At 43.6% G+C, this 15556-nt stretch overlaps 1 protein-coding gene across 1 annotated transcript in view; it reads left to right on the top strand.

The window, feature by feature from the left end:
• The window catches only part of LOC126995271 (neural cell adhesion molecule 1-B-like), a 49018-nt gene that overhangs the window by 15680 nt on the left and 17782 nt on the right, over positions 1-15556 (top strand). Inside the window, exons 3-6 of the mRNA XM_050854759.1 lie at positions 1433-1586; positions 4094-4279; positions 11026-11148; positions 12192-12304. Coding sequence (XP_050710716.1) covers positions 1433-1586; positions 4094-4279; positions 11026-11148; positions 12192-12304 — 576 coding nt within the window. The remainder of the gene's footprint in view (positions 1-1432; positions 1587-4093; positions 4280-11025; positions 11149-12191; positions 12305-15556) is intronic.

Genomic DNA, 15556 nt, shown 5'->3' with positions numbered 1-15556 from the left:
CATCCCCAGTGATGTTATATGCCGCACGAGCGTCTCCTTAAGAAACTGCACTCGGCGGGCATTGGAGCCAATCTGATCGTGTGGATAAGAGATTGGCTCACCGGCAGAAAACAACGAGTGCTGCTCAACGGACAGCCTTCCGATTGGCTTCCAGTCACTAGTGGAGTGCCTCAAGGGTCAGTGTTTTATCATATATATCAACGACCTAGAATCAGGACTGAAATCCACAATATCGAAATTTGCTGATGACACCAAGGTGGGTGGAAAGGCCCTCACAAAGACCGACTGCGAAATCATTCAGAAAGGCCTCAATCACATTATCGAATGGTCGGAAAAATGGCAAATGTCCTTCAATGCTGACAAATGCAAAGTCATGCATATTGGGTCCAGAAATAGTAACCACACACAAATCATGAATGGGAAACCTCTGCAGGCGATACAAGAGGAAAAGGATCTTGGAGTCACTATTAGCAGTGACCTGAAACACGGGAATCACTGTAAAAAAGCATATGGCAAACCCAACACTATCCTTGGGTTCATAGCGAGGAACGTCGAGTGTAAAACGCCAGACGTGATGCTATCCTTGTATAATTCCATGGTAAGACCGCACCTCGAGTATGCAGTGCAGAGTCTCCTAGTTACAGAAAGGACATTGATTTACTGGAAAGGATTCAACGACGCGACACGAAAATGATTCCAACCTTAAGGGCCCAACCGTACGAGGAACGACTCAAGCGACTCAATCTTTTTACATTGGAGAAAAGACGCCTACGAGGGGATATGATTCAAGTCTTCAAGTACCTGAAAAAGTTCAATAACGTCGATTACTCCAAATTCTTTGAACTGCAAACCAACTCAAGAACTAGAAATAATGGTTTACCCATTCAGTCGAGTCGATGTAACACAGACATTGGAAGGAGTTTCTTTTCAAATCGAGTCATCCGCTACTGGAACAATCTTCCCTTAGAAGTAGTAAATGCGAACACCATCAACTCCTTCAAATATCGAATCGACCGTCATTTCGCTGCGTCGGGAGTAAACTGAATATCGAGGTGCTGCCATCTGCTCCTCAATATCGAGGTGGTGTCATCTGCTCCTCAAATCGAGGTGCTTTCATCTGCTCCTCAAGCCCCAAGTGGCTGTCGAGCAGATTAGATCACCAAAGCGGGCGACCTCGTAATGAGCCAATAGGCTTTCTGTTGCCTGCATTTCCATGTTTCCATATACACAATTACGCACCCCGCACCCTCCCTTCCCTGCCTAACCCATAACCACCCTACGCTTCCTGCACCACTCCCCTTCAGCCATCAACATCACCAGTCACTAATACCCTCACCATCCTCATACTTTCCCCCTTAACCCATCACTACCGCATTCATCATCCCAACGGCCAACACCCTTTCCCCTTGTAAATCACCACCCTCACCCACAGGATCGCCCCATCGCGGAAGGTCCCGGGGTGGAGGTCAGTGTCAGCAGACTGGCGCTCAGCAGTGTTACCAGACACCAGGCGGGCCCTTACACTTGCTCGGCATCCAACGTGGAAGGTGACGCCCGCAGCACACCGCTCAACCTGACAGTAAACTGTGAGTGTGTGTGTGTGTGTGTGTGTGTTTCATTTACCATAGTCTGATCACGTGCTTAACTCGCGATGGCCCGTCATTAGCCTCTTCATTTGCACTTTATATTCACGGATATTTGGCTACGGCTGGAGCTTGGTATCACACACGCACGCCCACTGGAGGCTGGACACGCCCCCCGCCCGGCACCTGTCACCCTTTCGCTGCTGGGTGGTCTGGGGAGCGGATGAAGGAAACTGCACATTCGTCTTCTCTCCGCCTTGGAATCGAACTCGTGACCTCTTAGTTGTGAGCAACCTCTGCGCTAGGAACTCGGTGTATTGTTGTGTGTGTGTGTGTGTGTGTGTGTGTGTGTGTGTGTGTGTGTGTTAAACGAGACCAGTAAAAAGTAAAAAGGTTAAGTTGAGGCATACGCTGTAGCAGCGCGTGGCCTCGGTGCTCATCTCTGTAACATTGGCCCATGAGCCTATGGTGGGAGGGAGACCATAACCCCGGGACACAGGGCCAGTGTGAAATCCGGGTTACCACAGTTTACCTTCCCCAGGTTTCCCCAGGTACCCATTTATCGACCAGCCCGAGAGGGAGGATGAACAGCTGGGTGAGCTGCACGCCGACTGCCCGGGCCGGGATTCGAACCAGGATCCGCGGAGTAGAAGTCAGGCACGCTGACCACTAGACCACGGAGGCGTATACGAGACCAGTAGCACAATACTAAATCTGACTGTGAACGTGTGTGTGTGTGTGTGTGTGTGTGTGTGTGTGTGTGTGTGTCCTGTCAGTCCCGACTCTGCTTTCCTGGAGCCTGTTTATTATTCATGGAGCTTCGGTCATTCTGGGGAACTAATAAATATTCACCTGTCCCTTTGTTGCTTCTCGAAAAACGGATTATCCATCGGTTATGTATCGGTCATATTTGCTCTTCATTTGTAGTCTACGCATCCCCTGTGCCATTCATCAGGTATTAATAATAAGGGACGTTGAATCGTCTCATACTTCGACTTATTGGACATATTTAAACATACATTCCCTGTGCCTCTTTATTTTAATAGAGTTTATGCGGAAGCGTTGGATTCTGTTATCTTGTTTCATGATCACTTTTCTTGGACTTTAAATTCCAGTTCATGATTTTGTTCCTCAGTTTTATATGTCGGCAAAAATCTTTCTCCCTGCGCTCAACACGGTTTTTCTGTAGTATTCTCTCGCTAAAGCTTCACTTATAGCTATATTAATGTATATTCATGTACGAACAAATATTTATTAATATAAAAAGTATCCCTTTTTATTTTAGTCTGAAGCTAAATGTATTTTTTCACGTATTTATCCATTCCTCCACGTTCAGTTAGTATGCTTGACGTATTTCACTTCGTTTTCACCTCCCTTCCCCTTCCAGCAGCACGGGTGATTTATGCAGTTGATTGCGTCCCCTCACGCTGCACACCTTTAATTTATTACCAACACTTTTTTCCTGCCCTGCAGAGCCAATAAAGTTAATTTTATGGCTGTGTTACACTTTTCACCCATTGCTTTATGTAAAACGGATCCATTCAGCATTATTCGAGTATTTCGTTTCGGTTTCGTCTCCTACTTGGCCGCAGCAACACGAGTGATGTATGCAGGTTACAGTGTCGCCTCACGCCTTTAATTTATCGCCAACACACTGTTTACCCGCGCCTGCAGACCCGCTTGAGTTTACAGTAAGGCCATGTTACACATTTCTCTAATTTCGTTGCTTTACTTTCTGTTGCTCCAGGCCTTCCTCTTTATGTGATGTGCTTTATGAACGAATATTTTTACACTAATTTTTACCGAATGCCTTTCTCTCTCTCTCTCTCTCTCTCTCTCTCTCTCTCTCTCTCTCTCTCTCTCTCTCTCTCTCTCTCACACACACACACACACCTGTAACACCCTTTTCCTTTTACTTCAAACTTTTTAATCATTTTTTTCCCATGCAATAGAGACATCCCTATCTGTCATTATCAGGCAAGGAGGTTGGCACTGATCATTAACAATTTGCTCGGTGCAGATTACTAAATTTTACTTCCTGATTTCGCTCCCTTGTTTACCTTCCTTTACTCAACCTCCTACAAACGTCCTCTGCCTCCCACTTCCAACTGTTGCACGTTACAGACCTTCCTTACCCGACCACAGACTCAGTTCCTCTCACATTTTCATCCTCACAATTAAGCTACGTATTCCTATTTGCCTACTCGCTGACGCTGATCCATCCCAATGTTCACCCTCACAAACAACACATACGTTTTCTCTCTTACACACCAAGCAACATCCTACCCTCCGATGTTACAGGCTACAAACGCATTTATTTTATTCCTTTACTCAATCACCATCACGGTTCCGCACCATGTTCCCTCACGTTTCCTCATGTTCGCCCTAACATGTTGCACACCTTTCTGTAATCCTTTACCCACCCACCTATAGCTCGCCCTTTGCCATTGGTCACCCACACATGCTGCACGCACATTTATCTCCACCAGCATTCGTCTCTCTCGCCTCAGATGCACCCGTGTGCGAGGAGCCGCCGTCAGCGGAGACGCGGAAAGTCTACGTGGCAGGAGTGGGCCGGCCGGTAAACGTGAGCTGCGGCGTGCTGGCCTCCCCGCCCTCTGTCAGGTTCTCGTGGGTGTTCAACAACTCGGTGGCCTCAGAACGACTTCCGGGCGACCAGGTATTCACCACACCAGGTAATATGTAGGAAGAGGAGGTATAGATAAACACCGTCTGTGGAGGTGGATATGAATATGTAAAGATTACGAGAGGGAGGACACGCGACAAGGTAGGCCGAGTCAGTAATGTGGAGAAGCAAGTAGAGTTAAAGAAAAGGAGAGATAAAGCGATGCTAAGGATAAGAATTAATACTGGACCTGCCTGGGTTGGGTAGTTAGCGTACGAGCGCTGTGTTCCGGAGGACCCGGCTTCAGGTCCCTCCTGCCGCTACAAGCTGACAATTTCGAAAAGTCATCGTCGAGTGGCCTAAGACGACCCACATACTGTCCTGATGACCATCTGTCAGCCCGGACTCTTGTGAAATTCTCATAAGAGGAACAAATGGAGCTCCGGCAGACAGTATGATCCAAACAAGACTGGCACCACTATCAATAAAAACTTAACTGCGTCATAACGGGTTGGAGCCGGCCAACAAGCCCCATCAAGAAAGCCTACGGGCGTTATAGGCTGAACGTAACAAAAAAGGGAGGTTGTGTGCATAGAACTTAAGACGTGTAGACGTGTAGAGCGGAAAATATGTGAAGAGAGGTTAGGGGCGTTTGTTGTTGGAGAAAGGAGAAAATTTCAATGAACATGCAGGTTGGTGAATAGAAAAGGAAATAGGAAACATTTGATGAATAAAACTTTAAGCTATGCACCCGATTAAGCAGTAAGGTTCATTTATAATTTATTTGTTCATTTATTAATCTAGAGATAGACAAATACTAATATTTTAACTTATTATCTCCTCATGGTATGATTGAACAAAGAATCATGCTGCAAGATTTTTAAGAATTATCAATTTTCATGAGATAACCACGTCATGGACACGTAGATACTTATTATTTGTTTGGAAGAAATGAGAAAGTATTATGTTTTATTTTGTTTTATTCATTAGGGAAAATGTACGTAATGACGCAGTGAGAAAATCTCATAATTTTTCTTCACGTGAATATTTTCTCTTGTAATGAATACCGTCGAGTGCCGGGGATCGAACCCTGGCCTTTTCAGTTAAAAAAAGTCAGGACAGCATAATAGCTGAGCCACGGTGAGCATGAAGTGGCCTCTACCGCGGTGACCTTTCAGCTGACCAGTGGCTCACTTGGCGTGCTGCCGTGACTTCTACTCGGAAGGACCGAGTTCCATCCCCGGCACTCGGTGGAGTCCATTACGGAAGGGAATTATTATTATTATTATTTTTTTTTTTTTAAGTGTAAGGCTCGGTAAGACAGTGAGTGGAATTTTTTTTTTTAGTCAAGTAACTATGTCTTTTCCACTCATACGCTGATAACTCTGCATTACTCAACATCTTTTAACAGAAGAGTCTTGTAATTCCTGTTGAGAGGGTCTTCAGTTGAAAAAAGTTGAATAATGCAAAGTGGAGTCGCCAGCGTATGAGTGGATAGGACAGTTTTTTTTTTATGGAAAGAAGATCATTGATGAATAACAGGAAGAGAGTGGGTGATAGAACAGAGTCCTGTGGAACACCACTGTTGATAGGTTTAGGGGAAGAACAATGACCGTCTACCACGGCAGAGATAGAACGTCCGGAAAGGAAACTGGAGATAAAGGAACAGAGAGAAGGATATAATCCGAAAGAGGGCAGTTTAGAAATCAAAGACTTGTGCCAGACTCTATCGAAGGCTTTCGATATGTCTAGCGCAACTGAGAAAGTTTCACCGAAACGGCTAAGAGAGGATGACCAAGAATCAGTTAAGAGAGCAAGAAGATCGCCAGTAGAACGGCCCTTGCGCAACCCATACTGGTGATCATTTAGAGGGTCGGAAGTGGAAAGGTACTTTTCAATTTTCCGGAGAAGGATTGATTCAAAAGCTTTAGATAGACAGAAAGTAAAGCTATAGGGCGGTAGTTTGAGGGATTGGAACGGTTACCCTTCTTAGGCACAGGCTGTATGAAGGCGTACTTCCAGCAGGAAGGAAAGGTAGATGTTGACAGGCAGAGTCGAAAGACTTTGACCAGGCAGGGTGTCAGCACGGAAGAACAGTTTTTAATGACAATAGGAGGCACTCCATCAGGTCCATAAGCCTTCTGAGAGTTGAGGCCAGAGAGGACAAAGAAAATATCATTCTTAACAATCTTAATAACAGACATAAAGGAGTCAAAGGGGGGATGAGTAGAAGGAATATGCCCAGAATCGTACTGAGTGGAGTTTTTATAGAAAGTTTGAGAGAAAAGTTCAGCCTTAACCTGAGAACATCGGCAGACCCTTTTCTGGGCTTTCACGAGTCGTGGCTATGGTACGGTGAACCCTAAAAACGGCTTACCATAAAACCCATAATTCGAGCTAATTGTAGGCGGTGGTGGCATAGAGCAACCCACCATACATGCCCTGAGTCATTGTGGTGGGTGAGTGATCTTGAGATGGGCTTTTTTTGTCATAGGTGGTGCTGTAAGGTCATGGCAGAATGAATTAGCTATCCATACAGTAATCACTTGTCAAATTATCTAAAGTAGACAACATGGGAACCTAGGCTAAATGCCACGCGTCACAAGACTGTTTATTTTGTAACAAACACCACCCAAAAAGAATGGAGTTTGAGTAAAATTAAATATTTTTAACAGTTTTATGGTTATGGGAGGAGTACTCTGATGTGCGTTCCATGCTCTTTTCTTTGTCTCAAAATGCAGTGTAATTTTGCCGTTTCTCGGCCACTTCTCGGTTTTCCCATAGCCGAAGCCCACGGGTTAAATATAGATGGGACGACTTTTTTTTAATTATGGTCACTATTTTAAACAGTTGTTCATTAACTGCAGAAATATATTACATCATGAACACGATAGTGATCAGAATCATTTTGAAAACACAGGGTTGTTTATAGCAACATGTCACTCGCCCCAACCATCATGGCGCGCGCGACACTCATTTTTTTAACATCATCATACAGGGTGTCTCGCGCGCCGTGATGGTTGGGGCGAGTGAAATGTTGCTATAAATAACTCTGTGTTTTCAATACGTAGAGCTTTAACTGCATTCTGATCACACTATCGTGTTCAAGAGAAATTTTCCTACGTAATGTAATAATATATTTCTGTAATCAATGAACAGCTGTTGATAACAGTGAGCATACGTAAAACATGTTATAAACATTTTTCTAACATCTTCACGGTTCAACTCATCGTAATACCATTTTCTTATTTGTTTTGTCGAGTTTTTACAATACATCTTGATTCTACAGTCACTGCTGAGTCTGATGGTGTCAACCAAAACTGGCTAGCTCGTATATGAGGTGAGCTATGGCATATAATAAAAAAAACATGTCTCACTCGAGCATGCAAGATGTGGTCCGACATAGTGTTAGCGGGAGAGCGGAGCAGCCAATCAGCTGCAAGCTTACCAACCCGCTTAGGCGCCAGGAATATAGCTTAAGCGAACAGACTATAGTAAATAAGACATCAGACCTTGTTATAGTAACCTAAGAAGATATAGTCAGTAATGTTACCGTAAGTGAACATCTCAGTTCTTGCGATCACAAATTAGTGTGCGCCGACATTAACGCTCAAAAGTGACTGAAAACAAGATTATGGTTCCTTATTTTAAAAGGGCAAATTTCGGAGAAATCTGACGTAATTTGACAGAAATGCAACTCCAACATAGAGGAAGCCTGGCTAAATTTAAGAAAATTCATTACTCACTTAGTAAAATATATATGTCTCGTTGTGTGAGAAGTTTTGTAACACAAATAAAAGTCAACCGTGGTTTAACAACGAAATGAAACATTTAGTTATTGAGAGAAACTTGTTCTACAGGTTAAAGAAAGTGCTAAACACGCCTGAAAATATTACACTTATCATGAAGCCAGACGACGAGTGAAAAGACTAGTAAGTCAGACAAAGCGTTGATACGAAGGAAATAACGCCGCTAACTAAAACTAATCCGAATCCTATTGAACATTTTTTTCCCCCACCCACACCTTGCCCGACTTTGAAATAACTTCCGTAATGCTCTCCAACCCCTTAAAACATATAAAAGTCCAGGACCAGACAATGTATGTCCTATAGTGTTTAAAGAAATCTCCTTCCCTCGGACTGGAAAATCTCTAACGTAGCACCGGTTTTTAAGAAAAGGAGACAAAAAATTACCGGCTAATTACAGGCCCACTAGTCTAATTTCAGCAGTAGGTAAGCCGCTCGAGAGCATAATTAGATACAAAATTGTGAGTTATCTCGAAAGCCACTCATTAAGGGATTCTCAACATGGCTTACGTGACATGAGATCCTGGTTGTCGAACCTATTATTTTTTTTATAACGACTTCTCAGCTTATGATGTAACCAAATCACGGGACGAAGTATGTCTTGATTTTCAGAAAGCGTTTCATAACGTTCCACACCATAAATTATTTTATAAAATAAAGGAACTAGGTATTGATGGTAAAGTACGCCAATGGATCGCAAATTGGTTGAACAACAGACAGCAGAGTGGTAATCGATGATTTTAATTCAGAATGGGCGCCTGTCGCCAGTTGTGTCCCCCAGGGCTCAGTTATTGGAACAGTGCCGTTTATAATTTACATCAATGACGTTGCTGTTATACTCAGTAATCTCATTAGTAAATTTGCCGACGAAACAAGCTCCTAGCTGATGAAAACAGACAAAGCCTACAAGAAGATTTGCATAAAATTTCAGCTTGGTCGGATAGAAGGGGGATGCTCTTTAATATAGATTAGTGTTAGGGTCTCCATATTGGTATAAAAAAAAATGAGGTTCGATCATGAAATGCGTGGCGTTAAACTCGAAAGCATTCATTGTTCCAGGGACCTGTGTGTCAAACTCGCGTTAAACCTCCATTTTTTTGACGCAGCAAACGTAGCGAACAGAATGCTGGGCTTTATTAAGAGAAACTTCTCTTATAAGAATAAAGATATAAAATTTCCGCTGAACAATACCTTAGTCAAACCTCATTTAGAATAAGCGGTGCAGTTTTGGTCTCCCCACCACGCAAAGGACATCGTTAAATTAGGTGTGCAACGTAGGGCAACGAAGATGATCTTGCGCAACAAACCTTATGACTAAAGGTTCTCATCCCTTGAGCCGCTCTCTCTTGAGAAACGTCACCTCCGAGGAAAACTGATCGAATGCTTCAAAATATTCAATGATTTTACGAATGTAGACAAATCCAAATTGTTTATGATCGACGACACGTTCCGAACGAGAAATAATGGCACAAAACTCAAGTGTAAACAGATAAATTCAGACAGCACCAAGTTTTCTTCACCAACGTTGTAGCGCGAGAATGGAATAAACTCCCACTTTCAATGGAACAGTGCATTACGATTAATTCATTTAAACCAGCTCGACCGCCACTTCCTTCAACTTGATATTCACTAAAAGTAGAAATACAAAGTCTTGGTGATATCAAATTTAATATGATTTCACTTAGGTTTATTGGACAGACCACCTAGTGTGGATCATGGGGTCTGTGGGCTGAATATTTATGTAATTTTCTCTCTCTCTCTCTCTCTCTCTCTCTCTCTCTCTCTCTCTCACACACACACACACACACACACACACACTCACTCACTCACTCACTCTCGGGTTTAGTTAAGGTATTTTAGGTTTTTTTATATAATTATTATACACTTCATATACAGTCACAGCGTGAGTCGCCACCTGCACACCTCCCTCTCGTTGCCACGCCTCGTCTTTAACTCTGTGCGGATGTGCTGGTGCAGGTTCAGCAGGCTCCCCCAAACAGCAGGATCACCGTTATGTCGTTCGGTGCGGACATGAGAAACAGCAGATCCATTGCAAAACACTAACTATTATACATGCTACATGTTCACGTACCAGTGCATTCCAATCAAGTCATAATTTAGCTGCCAGACTTCAGAGGACAAATTAACTATCTAGCCATCTTTTAAAGTAGTTATACATTTTTTTTTTTTTATTCATTTGTCTCACTAACTAGAGCCAGTAATTTACACGTCCAATAGGATCTCTACTTAAGAGCAGGTCAGATAACTCACTTAGCTTCCCATGGAAGCAATGTCCTGTCTGTCCCGCTATAGGATTTCAACCTATATCATTTTGTACGTGTACTGAAGTATATTAAATAATGTATGTATAATTATGTTATATAATTTCAACGACTAGCAGCCATTTTGACTCTTCCATCAATTCATGAGTCATTGTAACTTAGGGCAGATATTGCATTAAAAAAGAAAGTAATTCTTATCAAACATTCGGGAGTTTTCTGACTTGTTTACTCATGAGCTCTTGCACACTTTTACTTGTTTTTCATTCATCTATTTCTTCGTATGATTTTCACTTCACACAGTGATGGCTCTTTTTTTTCTATATTTTTTTCTTATTTCTCATTTTTTCTTCTTCATCCACTCTTTTTACCGCCTTCAGTTTACCAACACAAAGCCGCAAACACTTCCTTTCACATTTCTATTTTTTACTGTTGCTACGAGTGACGTTTCTCTGCTGGAGCACACATGCTTGTTACGTCTACACCGTCTTACTGGCTTCAGTTCATCCTCGTCAGATGGATGGGCGCTGGCTCGTGGAATTCCACAAGCCAGTGCTACCATCACACAAACATTTAACCTTGCTCTCCGCCTATTCTCTTAATTCATTCCCCAGAAAAGAGGCCGCTGGTCTGTGGAGTTTGCCAACACAAAGCAACCAGTATATAAGTATCATCGTTCCTGCCTATAATGCCAAAGGAAGCGTCTCACCAGTGTTGTATGCCTCCAACAGATGGGCAAAGTGTGGCGGAGTTTCTTCCCAAGATACACCAGGACTCGGGGACATTACAATGCTGGGCCCAGAACAGCGTGGGGAGGATGATGCAACCCTGCCTGTTCGAGGTAGTGCCTGCAGGTGAGAGAGAGAGAGAGAGAGAGAGAGAGAGAGAGAGAGAGAGAGAGAGAGAGAGAGAGAGAGAGAGAGAGAGAGAGAGAGATCGGACTCCCTTTTTGACCCCGACCTGAATAAGGTGTCCTGATAACTCTTCCACCTTTCTTTGCATCAACTTTTGTAACATTTGTGGTGCTCGCTTTAACGTGCAGTCTGTGTGGAACACCATCTCTCCTCCCCTAAACCTCACCTCCTTATCCTAGCCGAAACACAGGTTTCTGAGACTGCTGACAGCAATCTCTACTCTGTTCTCACCTACTGTCTCCATCCTAAATTCCAATCCAATGTTGTATGTTGCGTCTACGTACGCAACGGCACCACTTGTTTTCGCGCCCACAATCTTGATTCTGCAGAATTTTCCACCATCTGGCTTAGACTTAATTGTCATTCTATTTCTAAATACATCTGTGTTGTTTATCTCTCACCTGATGCTGGAACCACACATCTGCGATTTCGCTCTGCGACGGTTGGCGAGTTTGCCTCTGTTTCAACTCACAGCAACATGACGAGGGAGGGTCGCTCGCCAATACGCACACGAGGGCGACAGGCGACGGGACGTCGAGGTGAATCGTGCGTGAATGCGCGCGACTGTACGCAGAGGAGCCCAATTTTGAAAATAAAACCCGTTTCGACGGTTCGCGATGAACGCAGGGCCTGGCGACTATAAGTGACCACCCCTCGTCTAGCCGCTCGACGACGCTCGACGTCGCACGCATGGTCGAGAAAACGTCGATGGCGCGTCGCTGTACGACCCATAATAGACGGGCAATATCGCGCTCTCTCTACCTCTCTACCATCCATCCCCCACACACCACACATTATATATATATATATATATATATATATATATATATATATATATATATATATATATATATATATATATATATATATATATATATGAGTGTGTGTGTGTGTGTGTGTGTGTGTGTGTGTGTGTGTGTGTGTGTGTGTGTGTGTGTGTGTGTGTTGCTCTGCGTCATTTCATCCACACATTGTTTTGACAGGTCGTCCTGAGCGTCCTGTGTCATGTGAGGTTGTCAACAAGACGTACGACTCCCTGGGTGTGGCCTGCGCTGCGGGCTTCGACGGAGGACTAAGACAGAGCTTCTCCGCCAGGGTGGGTGTCTGTTTCTTTTCGTGAATGTGTGTGTGCTTGTGTCTACGCGAGTGTCCATTTAGCCGTATACACTAAGTGACGATCTGCACTGTGTTCCTACGTTGTGCCCATGTGGAGGTGATGAGTCATTATGTCTGTCCAGACTGCTGCCAGGCAGCAGCGGTATGCCCGATTTTAGGTCAACATAATTATCCTTGAGAAACTGCAATAATGCAGTGTAAAGTCATGAAATGTACACCACTGAGTGTCGGAGATCAAACCCGTGGCCATATGCTCGAAAGTTGGAAAGGCCTGCCCGTACACCAAACACGGCAAAAGTTCCAGAGGCTGCTGAAGGGCGAAACTCCCTTCGGCTGATCGTTTCGGTAGGAATGTTGAAGACACTATGTGGGAGAGCATACGGCCTCCGGATGTTCACTGTAAAAGTCAGGGCAGCAAACCAGCTGAGTCACCGATGAGCTAGATTCTAGAGAAATATTGCCTCAATAATAGCTCACTGGATGGGGCCATTTTGTCTCACTGCTCTTCAGTCAGTTTACGAAAAAGCTTTAGGAAGCGGCAGATAAGGATGAAAATAATAATATCTTCGTTTTATTAAAGCATTCAAGAAAAAAAAAAACATCACCAAAGACTTCTTAATAAAATTAAAGTCCATGGGATTTAGGATAAAGTCTGGAGATGGATAAAGGCGTGGCTTAGTGACATGACGCAGATAGTTCAGGTAAATGACGATAAATTAGATTGGGCTGGAGTTAGTAGCGGCGTCCATCAGGGAAGTGTTCTTGGTCGATTACTGTATATTTTATTTATTAACGATCTGGACTGCGATATAATCAGTAACATGCTTATGACACAAAAATAGAAAGATTAATTAGTTCCAACAAAGACGCTGAGGTACTTTAGGAGGAACTAAATGGCCTATACAAGTAGGCCAACAAATGGATGATGCAGTTCAACATCGATCAAAGAAACGTCCTAAATGTGGGAAAGAAATAACCTTCAATAATTACACACAGTTCGTGGCTACTCCAGCCGCGAAAGGGAGTCGGGTGTGCGTGTGAGCTCAAACCTTCGTAACAGGCGGTGTATTACCGCCAGGAACCACACGAATAGAGTATTGGGTTTTATTTCGAGTGTAAGACAACAGAGCTCAAAATTTGTCCTAAAGTTATATTCGGCACTGGCATCATCTGGATTATGCTGTTCTATTTTTGTGCCCCTATTATATTATATATAGATTCCCTCGATGAAATACACAGAAGAGTAACTAAAATTATCCGAGGACTTAGGGACCTGCCACGGAGAGAAAACTAAAAAAAAAAAAAATAACATGCATTCTTTGGAGAGGCGTAGACTTCTTGGGTTTTTAAGTGCGATTTTTATGTGTATTAAGGGGATTAAGAAGCTGATTTAGATTAAGTACTTATATTCAAATCTCATATGCGGACACGCAATAACGTATTTTCATTATGTCGTTTCGTAGCTGCTGGGTCTTAGATGTCTTTTTTTTTTTTTTTTTTTTTTTTTTTTTTTTGAGAAAAGGAGACCGTTCAAGGGCGTGAAAAAAACTAATGAAAAAAATCCCGCTACTCACTGCTCCTGAATAGAGTACAGAGGAGTGGCCAAAGAGAGAGATCAATTTCGGGAGGAGAGGTGTCCTGATACCCTCCTCTTGAAAGAGTTCAAGTCGTATGCAGGAGGATATATAGATGAAGGAAGATTGTTCCAGAGTTTACCAGCGTGAGGGATGAAAGAGTGAAGATGCTGGTTAACTCTTGCATAAGGGGTTTGGACAGTATAGGGATGAGCTTGATTAGAAAGTAATGTGAGGCGAGGCCGCATGAGGAGGGGGAGGCATGCAGTTAGCAAGTTCAGAAGAGCAGTCAGGGTGAAAATATCGATAGAAGATAGAAGGAGAAGCAACATCGCGACGGAATTTGAGAGTTTGGACTGTATAGGGATGAGTTTGATTAGAAAGTCGTGTGAGGCGAGTTCAGAAGAGCAGTCAGCGGGAAAATATCGATATAAGATAGAAAGAGAGGCAACATCGCGGCGGAATTTAAGAGGGTTTGGACAGTATAGAGTTGACCTTGATTAGAAATTCGTGTGAGGCGAGGCCGCGGGAGGGGGGGGAAGGCATGCAGTTAGCAAGTTCAGAAGAGCAGTCAGAGTGAAAATATCGATATAAGATAGAAAGAGAGGCAACATCGCGGCGGAATTTAAGAGGTAGAAAACTATCAGTAAGAGGAGGAGAGCTGACGAGACGAAGAGCCTTAGACTCCACTCTGTCCAATAGAGTTGTGTGAGTGGAGCCCCCCACACGTGAGATGCATACTCCATACGAGGGCGGACAAGGTCCTGTATATGGATAGCAAGTGTGCGGGGGAGAAGAACTGGCGGAGACCATACAGAACGCCCAACCTCGAGGAAGCTGATTTAGTGAGAGAGGAGATGTGAAGTTTCCAGTTAAGATCTTGAGTTAAGGAAAGACTAAGGATATTTAGTGTTGAAGAAGGTGACAGCTGAGTGTTGTCGAAGAATAGGGGATAGGTGTTTGGAAGATTGTGTCGAGTTGATAGGTGGAGAAATTGAGTTTTTGAGGCATTGAAGGACACAAGGTTCCTTCTACCTTAATCGGAAATGATAGCAAGGTCTGAGGTTAAGCGTTCTGCAGCCTCCAGTCTGGAGTCTTGTAATTCCTGTTGAGAGGGTCTTCTGTCGAAAGAAGTTGAATAATTCAGAGAGGAGTCGTCAGCGTATGAGTGGACAGGACAGTTTGTTATGGAAAGAAGATCATTGATGAATAACAGGAAGAGACTGGGTGATAGGACAGAGCCCTGTGGAACACCACTGTTAGTTGATTTAGGGGAAGAACAGTGACCGTCTACCAACGCAGAGACAGAACGGCCGGAAAGGAAACTGGAGATAACGGAACAGAGGGAGGGATAGAATCCGAAAGAGGGCAGTTTCGAAAGCAAAGACTTGTGGCAGACTCTATCGAAGGCTCTCGATATGTCTAGCGCAACAGAGAAAGTTTCACCGAAACGGCTAAGAGAGGATGACCAAGAGTCAGTTAAGAGAGCAAGAAGATCGCCAGTAGAACGTCCCTTGCGGAACCCATACTGGCGATCAGATAAAAGGTTAGAAGTGGAAAGGTGCTTTTGAATCTTTTGGTTAAGGATTGATTCAAAAGATTTAGATAGACAGGAAAGTAAAGCTATAGGGCGGTAGTTTGAGGGATTGGAACGGTCA

The sequence above is a fragment of the Eriocheir sinensis genome, chromosome 7 (genome assembly GCF_024679095.1).
Source record: "Eriocheir sinensis breed Jianghai 21 chromosome 7, ASM2467909v1, whole genome shotgun sequence".
Taxonomy (NCBI): Eukaryota; Metazoa; Arthropoda; class Malacostraca; order Decapoda; family Varunidae; genus Eriocheir; species Eriocheir sinensis.
This window is presented reverse-complemented; position numbering and strand designations above follow the sequence as displayed.